This window comes from Rhinopithecus roxellana, chromosome 10 (assembly GCF_007565055.1).
Source record: "Rhinopithecus roxellana isolate Shanxi Qingling chromosome 10, ASM756505v1, whole genome shotgun sequence".
NCBI classification, from domain to species: Eukaryota; Metazoa; Chordata; class Mammalia; order Primates; family Cercopithecidae; genus Rhinopithecus; species Rhinopithecus roxellana.
The window spans coordinates 92,908,868-92,929,168 of record NC_044558.1 but is presented as its reverse complement, the minus strand read 5'-3'; the positions used below and the strand labels follow the sequence as shown (position 1 = coordinate 92,929,168).

General features: G+C 44.4%; 1 protein-coding gene across 8 annotated transcripts in view; it reads left to right on the top strand.

The window, feature by feature from the left end:
* The window catches only part of RPH3A (rabphilin 3A), a 333,538-nt gene that overhangs the window by 301,703 nt on the left and 11,534 nt on the right, over nucleotides 1-20,301 (top strand). For all 8 annotated transcript variants that reach the window (XR_004059720.1, XM_030939664.1, XM_030939666.1 and 5 more), the window contains 8 exons: nucleotides 4,555-4,641; nucleotides 5,141-5,203; nucleotides 6,104-6,328; nucleotides 8,545-8,624; nucleotides 11,158-11,232; nucleotides 12,697-12,806; nucleotides 17,071-17,197; nucleotides 19,464-19,520. Coding sequence is in view for 7 of the 8 variants with exons in the window: in XM_030939664.1 (XP_030795524.1) it covers nucleotides 4,555-4,641; nucleotides 5,141-5,203; nucleotides 6,104-6,328; nucleotides 8,545-8,624; nucleotides 11,158-11,232; nucleotides 12,697-12,806; nucleotides 17,071-17,197; nucleotides 19,464-19,520 (824 nt within the window). In the remaining variant the exon portion in view is untranslated. The remainder of the gene's footprint in view (nucleotides 1-4,554; nucleotides 4,642-5,140; nucleotides 5,204-6,103; nucleotides 6,329-8,544; nucleotides 8,625-11,157; nucleotides 11,233-12,696; nucleotides 12,807-17,070; nucleotides 17,198-19,463; nucleotides 19,521-20,301) is intronic.

The window sequence follows — 20,301 nt, the reverse complement described above, 5'->3', positions numbered from 1 at the left end:
GGACTTTGAAGGAAATATCTACCATAGTGAAACATCTTTGTTCCATAGCTCCTTGTCTGAGACCTCAAAGCAGCTTCATTTCTTTTGCAGGAAGGGGCTGCGTCTGGGTCTAAGTCAGATTGGCTGAATATTTAGGTCCCATGTTGATGTCTGGTCTTCTCTTCCTGAATTGTGTGTTTGGAGCTTAGCACTTCACTTCCTCTTATTGGCAACAGAGTTGGGCACATACCTTGGGCTTCATCATCTACCCAGACTTCCCCCAACAATGAACCTATGGTTTAGATGAATAGAGAAAGGAATTTCTCAGATCCTCAACATCATGAAATATTTATAGAGTGTTTACTATGTGCCAAATGCCATCTCAAGTTCTTTTACAGATATTGTCTCATTTAATGTTTGCCACAACTCGAAAATCCACATGAGACTTCTGTTATTCACATTTTACAGAATGAAAAAACTGAGCCTCAGAGAGGTGAAGCCACTTGCCCTAGGTCACACAGCTGATAACTGGTTAGAATGAGAATTGATTCCATATATGTCCAACATCAAAGCCTGTACTTTTTCTATTCTCTTCCAGAGGTTAAGTTTCTTTTGGCGATGCCTTTTAAAATTATTTTTTAATTGTTGTAAAATATATATATCATAAAATCTACCATTTTAACCATTTTCATGTGTACAATTCAGTGGTGTAAAGTACATTCACATGGTTCACAGCCATGCCACTATGCATCTGCAGAGCTTTTTTGTCATTACAAACTGAAACTTTGTATCCATTAAATAATAATTCCACACTCTTCTCTCTGCCCAGCCCCTGGTAACCACTATTCTTGATTCTGTATCTATGGTTTTAACTACTCTAGGTACTGCATATCAGTAGAATCATGCAGAATTTGTCCTTTCATGACTGGCTTACTTCACCTAGCATAATGTCTTCAAGGTTCATCCGTGTTGTAGCATGTGTCAGAATTTCTTTCGTTTTTAACCCATTTATGCTGGAGGTTGCAATTTTTTTTGGTAAAAAATCAGACCTTGACGGTGACTTTGAGCAGTAGGATATAAATAACTCCTACAAGTTTAGCATTCCAATAATGGAACACTGGGCATAAATTAAGAATACACAATATCCTATTGTGTATTTATATAGTATGCAGATAGACGCACATAATATAGTATACATATATATAATAGAATATATAGAAACACAGTATATAGAATATAATATACAATATATAGTATATGTTGTATATTATATACATATAGCATATATACATACAGTACATATACTATATATAGTGGTGTATATGTATATACATGTATATATACATATATAGTGTGTGTTTATATATGTACATATATTATATATACTACATTTTGTTTATCCATTCACCCATCAATGGAAGTTTGGGTTGTTTCAACCTTTTAGCTGTTGTAAATGATGTCATTGTGTGCCTGACATACAAATATCTGTTGCATTCCATTCTTCTGAGTATATACTTAGAAGTGAAGTTGCTGGATCATATGGTAATTCTGTGTTTAATTTTTTGAGGAACTACCATACTCTTTTCCATGGTGGCTGAGACATTTTTAGATTCCCACCAACAATGCACAAGGGTTCTCATTTCTTCATGTCCTATCAATATCTGTTGTTCTCTGGGTTTTGTTTTTCTTTTTAGTAATAGTCGTCCCAATGGGTGTGAAGTGGCATCTCCTTGTGGTTTTGACTTGCATTTCCCTCGTGATTAGTGATGTTGAGCATCTTTTCATGTGCTTTTGGACATTTGTGTATTTTCCCTGGAGAGACAGCTATTCAAGTCCTTTGAACACATTTTAAATTTGATAGTTTGTCTTTTGTTGTTGAGTCATAGAAGTTCTTTATGTATTCTGGATATTAATATCTTATCAGATATATAATTTACACATTTTTCTCTTATTTCATGGGTTTTTTTCACTCTTTTTTAGTGTCATTTGAAGCACAGAAGACTTTTATTTTGATGAAGCACAGTTTATCTTTTTTTTTTCTTTTCTTGCCTATGTTTTTAGTGTCGTATCTAAGAAATCATTGCCTAATCTAAGATCCTGAAGAAGTTCCTTTATGTTTTCTTCGAAGAGTTTTATAGTTTTAGCCCTTATGTTTGGGTCTTTGATCCATTTCGAGTTAATTTCTGCATATCAAATCCTGCTTTTAACGTCAATATTATTTTGTCTTCTGAAGACAAAGACGGTCATAGGACATTTCTGAACTGGCTTTGAATCCCCTGTCCCTCAGGAGTCAATATAAATGTTCCCCTGGTCTAGCTTCTAGCATCCACCTGCTCCACCTTGAGCTGGGTTAGCAGCTACCTTCTCTGAGCTCCCAGGGTAGTGAGACACAGCCCTAATGCAGGACTTACCACTATCTAAAACATTATAGCCTGAATCTCTTTCCCTCACAATACCAGGGACATGTCTCTCTCCATTGATTTATTATGTTTCCAAATATTTGCAGCATCTACCATAATTTTATCTCTTTCTCATCATTTTCCAGCCTACACTAAGATTCCTAGTTGATTATAGGCTCTCAAGTGCTTCCATATTTGAATTAATAATCATAATAGCAACTTAAACTTATTGAGCATCTACTCTCTGCCACGTATGTGATTAAACCCTTTGCATGGGCCATATTGATCCAATCAACAACTCTTTTTGGATAGGTACTATTGTAGTCATCGTCACATAATAGATACAGCAAAGAGAGGCTAAAACAATCTCAAGCTCACATAAAAGTAATAGCAGGGCTGGTGTTTAACCCAGGCCGTTCACGTGCAGAGCCAATGCTCCTAGCTGGTCTGTTATAAGTTCCACTTGAGGGACTGAGAGCAGCTCAGTAAAACAAATTATCAGTAAAACTTGTTCCACGGCTTAATCCTGGAATCTCAGGGTCCTCCCTCACACACAGTGTGGAAATCCCTTCAGAGGATTCTGAAAGGGGTTTGGTCACCCACATACTCTCTGTAAGGGGGGACTCCCTTCCTCTTGGAGCAGCTTATTCTATTGTTGATGGACTTCAGGTGTCATTTACACATTCAACAAGATCTGAGATAGACTTGGACAGAAGTCCTACCTTAGGGGCTTCCTGGTTATGTGACCGTGGGCATATTTAACCCCTACTACCTCAACTGCAAAATGGGAAACACAATACCATGCATGGCACTGAGTTGTGAAGCTTCCATGAGGTGATGTTCATGCGCCCCATGAGGGGTGCATTTGAAGAACTCAATGACTGTTGGCTATTGTTGCCTCATAAACTCATCATTTCAGTGTCTGTCTCCTTCCTGTGACTGGGCTGTGCACTCCCGGAGGATATAAGATGGTGTTTTGTGCATCTTAGCACAGGGACTTGATAGATACCCAATGGATGCTTGTTGAATGAATGAATGAATGAATGAATGAATGAATGAACAAATGAATGAGGCCTCAAATGAACAAACAAATGGCAGTGCTAACATAGGAACCTGGGACAAGACTTGGTGACTCATAAGCTCCCAGGTAGAGGTGGTAAAGCACCCTCTGTTATGTGTATTCAAGCATCCATCCAGCCAAAAGTGCTGGATTCAGGAAAGACGGCATCTAGCCCAGTGAAACAGGAGAGGGCAGGGCTTTCTTCCCAGAACATCACACCTTCTGGGTACCAGAAACTGCTGCACACATTATTCCATTCAGTCCCTCTCTGGGAAGCAACAGCATGTAAGGGTCTCTGGCACAGACTCCAGAGACCAACTGCCAGCATTCAAACCCTGGCTCTGCACTAACCAGTCAAGAGACATTAGATGAGCTCAGTAACTGCTTTGTGCCTCAGTTTCCCCATCTGTAAAATGGAGACAATAAGGCCCCATCCCATAAGGTTATTAGTGGTTATTAGTGCAGAAATTAAAGAAGTTCTTATATGTAAAGTTCCTGGCATATGGCAAGCACTAAATAAATGTTAATTCATTACTATTATGAGTTAAGTGGAACTGTTGCCTCCATGGGGCATCTAAGGTTCAGAGAGAGTGAGTGACCAGCCCAACGTCACACAGCCCATATAGGAAACAGCAGGAAGGCAAAGCCAAGTCCATATGAAGATAGAGACACATTCTTTCAATAATAATAAAATAATCTCACCACCTGACATGTGTCGAGTCTTTTGTACATGCCAAGTACTGTTCTGAGCATTGCCTGTTTGTATCATTGTATCTTCCCCACAGCTCTATCAGCTAAGTGATTATCTCCATATACCAGGTGAGGAAACTGAGGCCCAGAGAGGACAGGTCACTTGAGCAAGGCCACACAGGTGGAAGGAGGATTATAGAACCTGTGCTTTTTAACATCTGTGCTGCTGCTGTGACTCACCAGAGTCTGAGTATTGAGAGCAAAGAACACACCGAAGGCAGAAGAGCCAGAAAGAGCTGAGCAAGTGAGGAGCTGCCTCCAGCAAAAGTCCAAGAGGCTCACCCCACACCAGCTGAGCAGTCCCAAGCTACTTTCTGCTGTGTGTGTGTGACACACAATGGCTGTTTTCTCTTCTTTCCTCTGCAGGTTTGAGACGGGCCAACTCAGTCCAGGCCTCCAGACCTGCCCCAGGCTCAGTGCAGAGCCCAGCACCACCTCAGCCTGGGCAGCCAGGTACCTGCCACTCGCCTGCTAGCACCTGCCCAGGCTGTCACTGGGCTGTGACCCCTATACCAGCTTGCAGAGCATGCTAGGTTTTCTGCAAAGCTGCAGCCACAACTAAATCCTAAGCTCTTCTAAGACCCTCAGAACGAGTAATCCCCTGGGTCAAGAAGCTGGGCGGGGAGCAGGAGGAGGAGGCGCGGAGCATCTTACCCACCCAATGCAGAAAGTGATGGCGCCTCGTTCGCCAGTGTTTCCCACCTCAAAGACCAACACCCCCATTTCACAGAGGAGCAAGTCAAGGCTCAGGAAGTTCCCACAGCACTGGGGCTTGGATCCAGGCCTTTCTAAATCCAAAAGCTTCCCTCCCAGTGGGACTGTTCCTGCAGCCTCGGGTACCTTTCTGCCTTCGGGCCTGTGTCCACACCTGTGAAATGAAAAGAAAAAGATGAACCCCCAAATGATGCCACCCTCTCTGCTGCATCTCTTTTTCTCTCTTCTCTCTGCTCAGGGACCCCAGGAGGCAGCAGACCAGGTCCTGGGCCAGCAGGACGCGTTCCAGATCAGAAGCCAGGCAAGTATCTGCTTCCTCCCATACCTGCCCAAGTGGCCCCCTCTCCCCTACCTCCCTGAGAGAGAGCAGGCAGCTGCCAGAACTTGACTCAGCCTGTACCCTGAGACCTGTTAGATGAGATCTGAACAACCCCCCGAGTCTAAAACTCTAGATAGTCCGTACTGAGATGAGCTAGATAGAAATGCCAACGTGTATGGTTTAGAGCATAGACTACCTGGGTTCAAATCCCTGCCCCTTCACTTCCTGGCTGTGTGACTTTGGGCAAGTTACTTAGCTTCCCTGAGCCTCAGTTTCCTTATTTATAAAATGGGAATAATACTAAGACCTACCTCACAGAATTGTTGGGGGGTTTAAACAAACTAATACATAGAAAACTTTGGTGGGTTGCCTGGAATATACTAAGCCCACACTGAGCGACAGTGATTACTATTAACATATATCATCAATATGCATCACCATCATATGTATCAGTCATAGCTACGAGACACTTTTTGCTTTCTCAGGCACCAGGCACTGTTTTAAGTGCTGCACTTATATTCGTTCATTAAAAAAATACTGTTATTTGAGAAGCTTCAGATACTATAATTTCCCTTTTACAGATAAAGAAACTGAGGCTCAGAGACATTAAGTAATTTGCTGCAGGTCACACAGCCAAGATTCAAATCCAGGCTGTCTGGGCTCCAGAGTCCACACCATTGATTTGTACCCCCACGAGGTCTGTTTTGCCTACATCTGAATCAGCCTGAGGGGCTTATTGTCAAACACAGATCCCAAGGCCCCACTGCATGTCCACCGATTCTGGGTGGAGCCGGGAATCTGCATCTTTTGAAAATGTCCCTAGGTGCTGCTGTTATGAAACAGGGACTCAGCTGCATGTTTCCTGTCCTTATCTCCCTGCAGAGGTGGCTCCGAGCGACCCCGGGACCACTGCCCCACCCCGAGAGGAGAGAACAGGGGGAGTTGGGGGCTACCCAGCAGTTGGAGCCAGAGAGGACCGAATGAGCCACCCCTCCGGGCCCTATTCCCAAGCATCTGCAGCTGCCCCCCAGCCTGCCGCAGCCCGCCAGCCACCGCCCCCAGAGGAGGAGGAGGAGGAAGCCAACAGCTACGATTCGGATGAAGCAAGTAGGTGGTGCCTAAGGGAGAGGTATCTTGGAAAAATCACTTCAGAAGCCAAGCCCAGAAAAACAGGAATGGCTCAGGGACAGCCCTGTCTATCCCCAGACCCCTAAGATGCCAGACCTAATAAACATATTAACCAAGTGATAGAAGTGCAGATTTGTGTTTCTAAATTCACAAAATATCAGCTTCCTAAAGATTAAGTGCTACATGTATTTTTTATTGTGGTGAAATACAAATAACATCAATGGTACCATTTAAATCATTTTAAAGACTGCAATTCGGTGGCATTAACTATATTCTCGATGTTCAGTCTACTAGTTCCTCAAGATGTTAAACACAGAATTATTATATAACTCAGTAGTTTTGGTCCTAGGTGTGAATTCATATTTTCACAGTTTTTAAAACTCTTTAATGTGTATCTTCTAAAAGTAATTTATTAATCATTATTTCAAATTTGCTGGGCATTTTCTTTTGCATCCTTTTAAAATGCCTACAGTGTACTTATCCCAACCAGGCCCCAAGTCCCAGGGATACATACACACACACACACACACACACACACACACACAACACCCCAGTGACATTTCCCCACAACATCCCTACCCCCACCAGGTGTGCCTGGGGCAGCCTTTGTGAGCTGGAGGGAGGCAGAACTGGCAAGTGTCTGCATCCAATATATGTTGGTAGGTAGGGACATTACTGGTTGTTTCTGATCAAGTGGAAAAACTGGATCCAACAGAAGGACCAGATCAAAGGCTGTGACCAGCAACATGGCCTTGACCTGCCATGTCATTTCTCCTCACTGTAAGATGAAAAGCACAGCACCGCCTCCCCCTGGGCTAAGGGACAGATTAACTGAGATACCTTCTGGGAAGGTGCTTCATAAAATGGAAATCGTTATTACATAAGGCTAAACACACACGAGGAATTGTTATTTTGCATTATGGACATCAGAGGTAATAAAAGTCAACACGTGCTGGGCACTCGTTTTGTGCTGGGCACTATTCTGAGTGTACTCTGTGCATTTGCCCATTTAATCTTCCCTACAAGCCTGGGCATAGTTGCTTTTATGACTCCCATTTTACAGATTGAGAGATGAGGCTCCGAGAGGTTGAGGGACTTGTCCAAGCACATCCAGTCAGTGCAAGGAGGGGCTGGTGGCCAATCACACAGCTGTAGCAGATCAGAGGCCAGGCCTGCATGGAAGATCAGCTGTCGCCCTTCATGCCCTGTGCTGTCCCATGGGTCATGGGTCTGCGGTCTCAGGAGAAAGAAGTGAGAGAAGTCCACCCACCTTGTCAGCCACAGGCTGGTTCTGCTCTGAAAATGCCCTGTCTATGCACCCTTCTGCTTTCCCTAATCCTGGTCTTTCCCTGGAAAACTGGCTACTGCTCCTTCCATCAGCCTTAAATGTCCCCAACCCACCAAGCATAGATGATCCTCCCAGCCTCATGTCTGTCCCTGTTTTTAACTTATCCCGGTAGTTTATTACAAACCTGTCTCCACACCCTGTACTCTTCACACACTCACTCATCTCTGTATTTGACAAGGGTTTATTGAGCATGTACTAAGTGCCTCAAACTGTTCTAGATGCTGGGGATATCATGGGAAAATAAAAAGATAGACATGCCAGCTATTCTCCTGAAGCTTACATTCAAGTGAAGAGAGATAGTTAACATACCAATGAATGCATTTCGAGTGGAGACAGAGCACCATAAAGGAAATGAAATACATTGAGTGACTACGATGGTAGCTACTTTAGAGAGTGATTAAGGAGGGCTTCTCTGAGGAGGTGACATTTAAGGTGAGAAAGCCATGTAAGGATCTAGAGAGAGAGCATTCCAGGCAGAGGGAACAGCAAATGCTGAGACTCATTTATTCCTTCAGCAAATAAGTGAGCACCTACGACTATGGGCCGTGTGTTGGACATAGCAGTCAACAAGATAATCCCAGCTATTGCCCTCATGGGGTTCTCAATCTATCAGGACAGAAAGGCATTACCTAGGCAAGTGCACAGATGATGAAATGATCACAGATGTCCTGAGTGCTCTAAGGTAGTGCAGGGTCTACCAAGATGAGTACTCACAGCAAAAACTGAGTTTTCCTCTCTTCTGTAGTCTCAATTCATAGCCCAGCCTGGGCACATAGTAAGTGCTCAGGAAATGTTCGCTGAGTGACTGAATGTTCGTTATCTTGGTTCCTGCCTCTGCCCCCTTCAGCCACGCTGGGTGCCCTGGAATTCAGCCTTCTCTACGACCAGGACAACAGCTCCCTGCAGTGCACCATCATTAAGGCCAAGGTGGGTGATGGGGACCAAGCAGGGGACCTCTCAGGATGCTCTGGCATGGCTAGGAGACTCAGATGGGGATGGGTAACCAGGCCTGTCTCCTGTTGTTGTTTGTCTATGGATGATAGTGAAGGTGATGAGAGGAGTCACAGTAATTAGGCGAATTCCTTTCTGGGAGGCCTTCCTCCTCCAGGGATGGTCCCAGAGGGGTTTCACTTATCTGCAGCCACTTCCTGGGAGCACATGCAGCCGGGCTTCAAGGGCAGAGTCGGCCTCTATGTGCCTGGGCCAGCAGTGTCTCTGGAGGGGATGGTGGAGGTTCTGCCCGGGAGGAGATGACAGCCTGGCTCCACAGCTGACATATCCATGCAACGGCCTCATCTCTGTGTCTGCCTGAGGCCCCTTCTGCTGAAGCAGCTGTCTCGCTGGAGCAGCAGTCGAGACACAGGGACACTAAAATGGGCTTCCAAGGGGGCGGGACAGCCTTGCTGCAGGCTCCGGAGGAGTGAGCTGACTTGATTCCAGACCCCAGGGGAAAAAGCTGGGTGAAACCAGTGCAAACCCCAGAAAGTAACTGACTAGGATTGCACCCCTCCCCTGCAAAGCCCCAAGCCTAGGCCACACAGAAAAACAAGCAGGGGCTCAGGAACCAGGCTTCTTGGGTTCAGATACCAGCCCTGACCATTCCTAGCTGTGTGACTTGGGGGAAGTGACTTAACCCCTCTGTGTCTCAGTGTGCCTATTTGTAAATCAGGGATAATAGTAGTGTCTCTCCCATAAGGATAGTGGTGGGCACACGTTCCAGTTTTCCCAGGACAGTTCCCTTCTGTGCCTGTTGCCTTGCCATAATAATTAACTGTTTCCTTTTTCACTCTTAAAATGTCTCAATTTGAATGATAAATGAGGTACAAAATGCTTAACATAACTCCTAGACCAACACATTACCTTGCCCAAGTCACTTCTTTATTGAGTACCAATTATGTATCAGCATTTATTGGACACCTGTTATGTAGCAGCATTTATTGGGCACCTATAATATATCAGCATTTATTGGGCACCAAGTATGCATCAGCATTTATTGGACACCTATTTATTGTCATTATGGCAAGCACTTAGATGCACTTAACACTGCCCCTCCACCACCGCCAATAACGCAGTGAAGTAAGCACATACATTATTTTGTTTCCTTTTCATAGAAACTTCTGAGGTGGGGATTCTTAATAGCCCCATTGTACACATGGGGAAACAAGTCTAGGAGGTTAAAGCCTGAGGTCACACAGCTCATAAGGGATGGAGCTGATCTTTACAGCAAGATCTCATTTAATCCTCTAAGAGCCCCATGAAGCAGGAGTTGCTGCCAGCCCCATTGAACAAGTAGGGAAACAAGATCCAAGATCACTGGACACAATACAGTTGACCTTGAACAATGTGGGAGTTCAGTTAATCCCTGTGCAGCTGAAAATCTATGGTATAACTTTTGATTCCCTAAAAACTTAACTACTACTGGCCTACTATTGCCTGGAAGCCTTTCTGACAACATAAACAATCAGTGAACACATCTTTTGTATACTTTAGGTATTATGTACTGTATTCTTACAATAAAGTAAGCTAGCAGAAAGAAAATTCAACATTGATTGAGAACATCCTAAGGAAGAGAAAATGTATTTACTATTCATTAAGTGGAAGGGGATCAGCATGAAGGTCTTCATCCTCATGGTCTTCATGTTGAGTAGGCTGAGGAGGACGAGGAAGAGGAGGGGTTGGTCTTGCTGTCTCGGGGGTGGCAGAGGTGGAAGAAAATCCTCATGTAAGTGGACCCACACAGTTCACAGCCGTGTTGTTCATGGTCAATTGTGCATGGTATAAGTGCTGTGCAGTGGGATGACAGGAGCCCAGAGGTGGGACATCTGCCTGGTCTGAACGTAGAGGATGGACAGAGTATGTCTAAGCCCCAGGAATTTGGAGATTGCTCATTTTAACAAATCAACTTAATTCCTACCTACCCCAAACTTCCTTATAGTATCTCATCTGAGCCTCATCCCAGCCCTGATGGATGGAGACACTGAAGTTTCAGAAGATAATGCAGGGGTCAGGGCCAGAATATAGGAGTCTCCTCCTTCCCCTAACCTTGCCTTTACTCTTCTGGGACATCTCCTCCCATCCTAGCAATAACAATCCAGCCTTCATCCAGTGTGTATCATATGCCAGCACTTTGCAGGTGGAATTGCATTTAAATCTCACCACCTTATGAAGTGGGTACTGTTCTCATCCCCATTTGACAGGTGGGGAAACTGAGGCTCAGATAGGTTAAGAAACTTGCCTAAGGTCACATAGCCAGGAAGTGACATGGCCAGGTTTGAAACCCTGTCTCCTGTCCCAGCACTCTTTCCGTGATACTGCATTTCCTTTCTCTCTCTTTGGAGAAGGAAGCACACAGGGTGGACCAACAGGCAGGACAGATGCCAGGGGGCTATGCCCATTGCCGATGACAGCTGAGCACAGGGCCCTCCCGAGGCCCTCACACCATTGCCTCCTTCTTTTGCAGGGCCTGAAGCCCATGGATTCAAACGGCTTGGCTGATCCCTACGTTAAGCTGCACCTCCTGCCGGGAGCCAGCAAGGTACCATATGGCCTGGGCTTCTCTGCAAACCGGGTGCATGGGCCCTGGCAGATACCCAGGGTTCTCAGCTCAGAGCCTAAAATAGCCCTTATCTGCCCCAAATCCCCAACCCCACCTCATCCTGTGAGTAGCAAAGCCATTGCAGAGCAAGTAAAGTATGTTCCAGGGGTCATTCTCCCTTGGGCAAGGGCTCTGCCCATTTCTCCAACTCAGAAACCTGGGATCTGGGGAGCTGCCAATGCCAGAAGAGAAGCAGATGCCCTGACGATGCCCTTCATCTGCTCGAACACCTTCAGCTGCTCTCCCACTGCTGGCTCTGGCTCACCTCCCCCACACATTTTATACCCCCAACCACACACTCCTCATCTCTCAATAGAAATGAGCCACTCTCTCCACATTTCAGGACTAAGCCCCTCGGAGAATATTCTCTGAAGCCCTGGCCCTCCCACCCTTCTCTCCCCTCCAGCTCACCGGCTGAGCATTGCTTTGCTCTGGGGTTAATTCTCCTCTCTGGGGATTGGCCCACCCAGAGTGCATGGCGGGAAATGGAAGTGTGCCTGCCTGGGTTTTGTTTTGTGCTTTGTATTAATTTGACACAGACATCCTAAAGGCAAAGGTGACAGTACATCTGTCAAATGATCTTCAGAAAATGCCTGTTAAGTACCCCTGCAAGTACCAAATGCTCCATGAGACAAAAGAGGACACATGTACGCACGTGCACACCACCCCCCACCCTCAACACACACACACACACACACACATACACTTTGTCTCACTCTTCTTTGGATCAAGGAAAGACAGTTCATCACCTGGCCATGGTCAAATGATGAAGTGTTTGGCCCCTGCTCCTCCTCACTCCCCAGTGAGGTTTGCTTCTCCTCTAGATGCCCTCCTTTACCCACTCCTAACAGCCAAAGCTGCTTTGCTGAAGAATCTAATGTGAATCATTTGCATGTTAGCATGAATGAGATTTGTCACCAGCCCACCTCTTCTGGGCATAGCTGCATTTCTAGCCTTCTCTGTCTCAGAGTAAAATGAAAACTATTGGTCCCTCTAACGAAATTTAGGCATGAAGGGTACTATTTGGGGGGAACAGAGAGAGCCAAGCCAATATCCCCTGCCTAAATGAGAATGCGTGACTCTCGTTTCTGCCTCCCTGACCTATAAATGATTTCTTCTCAAAGGAAGATGTCTCTGCTTTCTTAAGGGAAAGTTCAAGGAGGAGGCTCAGTGCATGGAGGGAGAAGGGACTCAGTGTCAAGCATTGATCCATTTTTCTGTGGCCATGATCCTAGAGGATGTCCCCCACTCCCTGAGAACATGCATTTGGGAATCACTAAGCCCCGGGACACTTCTATGGGGAAAACCACCCACCCACCCACCCCATGTCAGCCCAAACGATGGGGATCCAGAACTGGCTCCCCACTGAGGTAGGTGTCTCTGTCCATCTCTCTGGGGCTCTAGTCCAACAAGCTTCGTACAAAAACTCTGCGGAATACCCGAAACCCCGTCTGGAATGAGACCCTCGTCTATCACGGCATCACCGATGAGGACATGCAAAGGAAGACCCTCAGGTACGTGCCAGGCAGAGGGCAGAGAGGGAGGTTGAAGGGGAGACTCAGGGAGGGTGGAACTGAGACTTGGGGTGAGGCCCTCACGGCCTCACTCTAAAAAGATCTCTGCATAGTTTATTTTTTTCTTACTTGTTTACTTTTACCAAAAAATGATATATATTTTTGGTAGAAATTTTGGAAAATACAGATAAGTTGAAACTGTTTACTGTTAACATCTTGGTATCTGTTCATTCAGGGTGTGTGTATGTGATGGGTGCATGTGTGGGTGTGCATGTGAAAGTTTTTTCCTAATAAAATTGAATGCTTATAAAAAGCATATATAATGGATCATCCCATTAATATATCTGTATCACTTAAGAATACATTGATACCATTTCATATTCTTCTACAATGTTGAATTATTAGGCTGGTGTGAAAGTAATTGCAGTTTTTGCCATTAGAAGTAATGGATATATATATATACATGGAACTTGCCTTTTATTCTTAACAGTATATCTTGGTGTTATAGCCGTGAAAAAATGTTTAAATCTACCTAATTTTTAACTGCCTCAGAATATTCTACAGAATATTTCTACAAATATTTCTACAAATCTACAAAAAAATACAGATTTTTTTTAAATGTTCTTATTCTTAAATATTACAGATGAATAGAAAAGTGTAGCATATACTAAAACAAACATCCATGAACCCACCCAATACTTGATCTGTTAAAAATCTTGCTGTTTTGCTGTGTTTGCATCAGCTGTTTTTTTAAGAAATAAAGCACTCCTGTGCAAGTTGAAGCTCCTTTTGTATATTCTATATCCCACCCTGTCCTGTCCTCTTCCTTCTCTCCCAAGAGCTAAACATCATCCTGAATTATTGGGGTATCATTCTGAAGTATGTCTTATACTTCATAATGATGTATCTATAAACAATGTACAGTATTATTTGGCATGTTTTAAATTTTTATGTAAATGTTTACCAGTTTATTTAGCCAATTCCCTACAGGTGGGCATTTAAATTGTTTCCAGCTTTTCTCTACTACAAACAAAGTTGCAATGAGCAACTTCATTCTCCCTTGTGTACATATGAGTGTTTCCTTAGGACAGAAACCAAAGAGAATTATTACTGGATCATGGGACATGTGATTTTTTCAAAACAATTTCACAAGACATGCAAACTGCTTTCCAAATTGGCTGCAACATTATTCTAAGTAAATATTTTTATTGCGGCATAACATTCATTTAGCATAATGCACATATAATAAGTGCACAGATTGATGAATTTTCACAATAGTGAACACACTGGGCTTAAGAAATGGAACATTCCTAGGCTGCAGAAGTCCCCCACTGTGGCCCCTTCCTATTGAATACTCCCCTGGGGTATTCAATAGCCTGACATCTAACAGAACAAGTTAATTTTGTCTGCTTTTGTACTTTATATAAATGAAATTGTATTGTGTTGCTCTTTTGTATCTATATTCTTTCATTTAACATTCTACCTGTGTATTCATCTAAGTTGTGTGTAGTTGTAGATCGTTCTTGTTGCTATGTACTATTTTATTGCATGAATATAATGCAGTTTTGTTTATCCAGTTTACTGTTGATATATTTGGGTGGTTTCTAGTTTGGGGCTATTACAAATAGTGCTGCTAGGAACATTCTAGTAGCTGTTTCTAGGTACACAGGTGCACTCATTTCCGTTGCATATATACCTAGAAGTGTAATGATTGAGCCATAAGATATGTGTATGTCCAGCTTTAGTAGAAACTTCCAGTTTTCCATAGCGGCTGTGCCAGTGTGCACTCCCTTCAGCCATGCATGGCAGTTCCAGTTGCTTCACAGCCTCATCAACACTTTTTCATTTTGGCCTTTCTGGCAGGTGTGCACTGATGTTACGTTGTGGTTTCAAATTTCCCTAATGACTAAGTACAACAGTTTCTCTAATGTACACTATTGCATTTGATGGTTATTTCATAATTTTCTTAAGCAGTTCCTCCATTGTACAGTATTTATTTCTGCTTTCTTCATAGTTACAAACAATATTGTGACAAACATCTTTGTAGTTAAATATATTTCTAATTGTTTTGTAGGCACATAGTAGGTGTATATATTAATATTCATGAGGTATATAGGATAATTTGATATAGGCATACAATGTGTAATAATCGCATCATGAGTTTTTTAAATGGGTTAAAATAAATGGGTTTTTTAATCACCTCAAGCATTTATCCCTGTGTTACAAACAACTGAATTATACTCTTTTCACTATTTTTAAATGTACAATTAAATTATTGACTATAGTCACCCGGTTGTGCTATCAAATACTAGATCTCATTTATTCTTTCTAACTGTTTTTTGGACCATTGTAGTTAAATATTTTTGTACTTGCCTTATTATATATTTGAGGTAAATTCCTATAAGTGGTGCGACAGGGTCAAAAGCAGTGATTATTCTCTCATGTCTTTGGAGATGCATTGCCCTGAAGAAGGATGATATTGTTTACACCCCAACCTGTTCAGTAGAGACGAGTTTCTTCTCCAGTGTTATACAGTGCAGGACTCAGCTACGAGGGTGTTCGGGCCCTCCAGGACTTTGAACATTTGTTCAACTAATGTTGGTGGTCAAGGAGTGTGGTACCTTTACAGTCCCTTCCTGTCCCCCAAGAATGCCTCCCATGCCACTGGAGGACAATAAGTCCTTTCCTCTCTTAGTATATGTCAGGATAAATTATCATGCCATGACTGGTCCTTTTCGTCTCCTATGGCGGCAGTTCCCAATCTTTCCAGCACCAGGGGAAGTTTTGTGGAAGACAGTTTTTCCATGGACTGGGGTAGGGAGAAGGAAGGTTACAGGATGAAACTGTTCCACCTTGGATCATCCAGAATTAGATTCTCATAAGGAGCGTGCAAACTAGATCCCTCACATGTGCAGTTCACAATAGGTTTTATGCTTCTATAAGAATCTAGTGCTGCCGCTGATCTGACAGGAGGCGGAGCTGAAACGGTAGTGCTTGCCTACCTGCTGTTCACCTCCTCCTGTGCAGCCGGATTTCTAACAGGCCACAGACTGGTACTGGTCTGTGGCCTGGGAGTTGGAGACTCTTGTCCTAAGGGACATTTCTTATGACCTGCCCATTTTGTGCCACTATTACTCAATGCTGTGTAAAGTAGATAACAAAAGACAATATATTACTATAGGACTCAGGGAGACCTGGATTCAAACCCTGGTTCCACCTCTTATTAGGGAAAAGTTATTTAATCTTTCTGGGCCCCAGTATCTTCTCTAAATGGTAAATGCAGTTGTTTTGAAAGAGGAAAAATTAAATGAGAAAAGTTCCTAGCCTGACTTTGCAAAAGAGGATGCTCAAATGGCCATAAAGTATATGAAAAGGGGCTCAACATTTTTAGTCGTCAGGGAAATGTAAATTAAAACTACAGTGACATACTATGACCCATCCAGAAAGGCTAAAATTAGAGACTAACATAATTGAAGTCAAAGGGAATAAAGAGTGACCAGAACCTCTATAAACTGCTGGTAGGGACATAATTGGTGGAACAGCCTTGGAAAACTGTTTTGAAGTTTCTACTGAAGCTAAACTTATGCCTAGTCCATGGCCAGCAACCCTACTCCTAGGAAAAAACTCAATAGAAACATGTACATGTATATACCAAAAGACATGAATATAAATATTTCATAGCAGCATTATTCATAATAACTCAAAACTAGAAACAACCTGTATCAACAGCAGAATTATTATAGTATATTTACACAGTGGAATACTATGCAGTGATAAAAAAGATAAGTTATACTGTGCATGGATGCATCTCACAGACATAATCTTGAGCAAGAGAAGCCAACATAAAAGAGTCTATATTATATCATTCTATTTATATGAAGGTCAAAAACCAGACAAATGACTTCATGTGGCCAGAGGCAAGAGAGTGGCTATCTTTGAGAAAGGCAGTGACTAGAAAGGATCCTGAGGGTCTTTCAGTCTCTGGAATGTTTTATATCTTGACCTGGATGGGAATTACGTGGGTATATGCATATTGCAATAATTCATCAAGCTGTAAACTAAATTTATGTGCTTTACTGCATGTCAGTTATACTGCAATAAAGAAGAAATTAAAGGTACTTGGCCCAGTAATAAATAAATAGGAAATCATATTATTTCCATGTACATCACACATTCCTTACCAGCATCAGCTGCAGCTCTTGGCACACAGCAGGATCTCAATATTTGTTCCTGTTTCTCTCTCTACCCTTTGTGTTGGTGGCAGGATCTCTGTCTGTGATGAGGACAAATTTGGCCACAATGAATTTATTGGTGAGACCAGATTCTCCCTTAAGAAACTGAAGCCCAACCAGAGGAAGAATTTCAACATCTGCCTGGAGCGAGTGATTCCTGTGAGTGACTTTACCCTGAGGATCTGATGGGAGGAGGGGAGATTGGAGGAGCTGTCTTCCTCTGGGTCTGAATTGGGGGAAATAGATCCACAGGGTATTGGGTAGCAGAGGCACTGCAGCAGGTCTGCAGAGGAGAGTCAAGATTCCAGCTCACAACCTCAGGCTGCATTCTCTCTCTGCCTTTCACAAACCCTGTGTCAGCATCACTTTGAACATGAGTTTTTCTTGGCCAAAGTGGATGGACAGCATGGTAGGGGCAGTGCAGGATTCCTGGGTTCAGAGCCAGCTCTGCCACTTGCTGCTCTATGGCCTTGGCCAGGGGGCTGAACCACTCCAAGCCTCGGTGTTCTTGTCTGTAATGTGGGTGTTATAACAGTACCTGCCTCTTGGGAGGGTTGTGTTTTAAAAAACAACAAAATTGAACTAGAACTTAGTGCATAGTAAGCACTCATAAATTAACAGTTGTTAGTGTGGGAAATAATGCTGCCTTACCCACCTGTCAGTCATGAAGTCAGAAAGCACCATGTAGATAAACAGAAGGCAGCATAGCCTAGAGTTTAAGAGTATGGGCTCTGAGGCTGGGCATGGTGGCTCAAGCCTGTAATCCCAGCACTTTGGGAGGCCGAGACAGGTGGATCATGAGGTCAGGAGATCGAGACCATCCTGGCTAACACGGTGAAACCCCGTCTCTACTAAAAGATACAAAAAACTAGCCGGGCGAGGTGGCGGGCGCCTGTAGTCCCAGCTACTAGGGAGGCTGAGGCAGGAGAATGGTGTGAACCCGGGAGGCGGAGCTTGCAGTGAGCTGAGATCCGGCCACTACACTCCAGCCTGGGCGACAGAGCGAGACTCCGTCTCAAAAAAAAAAAAAAAAGAGTATGGGCTCTGCAGCCAGACTCTCGGGTGTGAATTCTGGCTCTGCCACTTAGGGTACAACCTGAGGCAAATTATTTAATTTCTCTGGGCCTCAGATGTCTCATCTGTAAAATGGGATACTGTGGTACTAACCTCATAGGATCTTTTAAGGATTGACTGTGATAATCCCCCATGGGGATTCTGTTTTAGTGGGGTAGGGTAGGACTCAACAATCTACATTTTTAGAGATAATTCAGGCTGCCTTGCCTTAAGTGTGGGCCAACTTGGGCCCGGAGAGGGTAGCAAGTCTCCAAGGTCACTGAGCACTGGCCAGAGCCCAGCTCTCCTACAACACCAGCACCCCTGGTCTCTCTGAGCAGCCTGCCTGCTCTCCACAGGGAAGCTATGGGGTGCAGGAGGGGAAATCCTGCAGCATCTTCTCACCAGATGGCCAGCCTGAGGATGGAATATCTGCATGCCATGCCATAGTTTTATAACTCAGGCAAAGGAACAAGACTCAACAAGGAAAATTGCAAGGAAGGATTTCTACTGAATTCCAGGCTCAAAATAAATTCTTAAAGACATCCCTAGGAGCGAGGCATTTCTTCTGCGCTTTTGCCTGGTGACAGCTGGGTCTTAAGGCTTCTCTTCTTTCTCTAACTCCATGAGTCCAATTGACCAGGACAATGGCCAGGCCCTTGCCTGGGTCATCAGCCTTTGGGTTTGCCCATCTTGCTATGGTGGACGCAGCCAGCCCCAGAAACATGAAGGTGCAGGACAGCCAGAGGGCTGCAGCAGCCGCAGAACACTACTGATCATCTTTTGCTCTTTGCCATTAAACCTTAACCCTTGCACCACCATCTTCCCCCATTATATCCCACTGAGGGCCCCTCCCCTCTGGACCTCAGGTTTCCTCCTCTCCAAAGTGGGGAGGTTGGATCTAACCAATGGTTTTCTAACTCTGTTTCCCAGAACCTTAGAGTTCAGCAAAAGGGCCCCAGGGGCCATGAAGGGAAAAAGCACCTGGTAGGTCAGACCCCAAGACCCCTGAGCCACTTCAACCAGAGAAAATGAAATCTTTTCTGTTTGTGTGTGGAGAGCTCTGATACTTACTGGCTGTGTAACCTTGCATAAGGGGCTTAACTACTTGGACCCTCAGGATCCTCATTTGTAAAATTGGAATTGTAACAGAACCTATATCATAGGTTGTTATACATTCACATAGCTTGCTGTATGACTGTGTTTTATAAATTTCAGCTAAAAGGGAGAACACAGGAGGGCCACAGTAGCTTAAGAACCCACTTCCATGGCTCTGGATGCTAATGGAAGTGTGAGGGGTTTCTGGTCCTTCTTGTGCAGGAAGATGAGCTCCATAGACAATGTTATCTTTTATTTGTTTTCTTCTTTTCAGATGAAACGCGCTGGGACCACCGGGTCAGCCCGAGGCATGGCCCTTTATGAGGAGGAGGTGAGCACTGAGCAGGAATTGAAGCCACAGTCGGGGTCTATGCTGGGCTGGGCTAGCATCTTCCTCTTCTCTCCCTCCCTGGCCCCTTCCTCACCCATTCTCTTGCAACCACCCTGGAGTTGATTTGCTTTGAGAGCGACCCTTTGCCCAAGTTGTTTGAGCATGAGACAAGGGACATTCTCTCCACACCTAAGCCTCTGAGGAGGGGGCAGCCCCTTTCTCTCATACCTAGAATGCCCACCAGGTTTTTGGCCTTGTTGTCAGATGCTCTGTAGACAATTCTACTGACTAGAGCAATGGCCCACTCCTTTCTTGGAGTGGGTGCATTCTTTGAGCTGTGTGCCTGGTAGAAACCAAACTAAGCCTTCATACTGTCTGCCTGGGTCCCTCATATGACTCCAGGGACTGCCCTTTGAGAAGACTGGTTGCGTTAACGGAGTCTGAGATCAGAGGCAAGAATCTGTCTGGGACCAGGGTCAAGGGTCAGTCCTGGGTTAAAGCCAAACCCAATCAGTGACCAGGAGCAAGTTTAATCTGTGCTCACAGTCAGAGTTCATCCATGTCTAAGTCAAAGTGAAGCCGTTGGTCCCCATGTGCCTGAGACTGGTCCCCGACTTTCACCTTTGGCTCCTCCTTGGAGGCTTGGCCATCTGCTGTCCTTGGTGCTGGCTCCCTAGAGCTGGTTGAGCTCCACCTGCCCTTCATAGGTTCTTCCCTAATGCACGCCATTCACATTGCCTGGCCCCCTCCCCTCCAAGGCCCACACTGCCTTTTCCCCCAA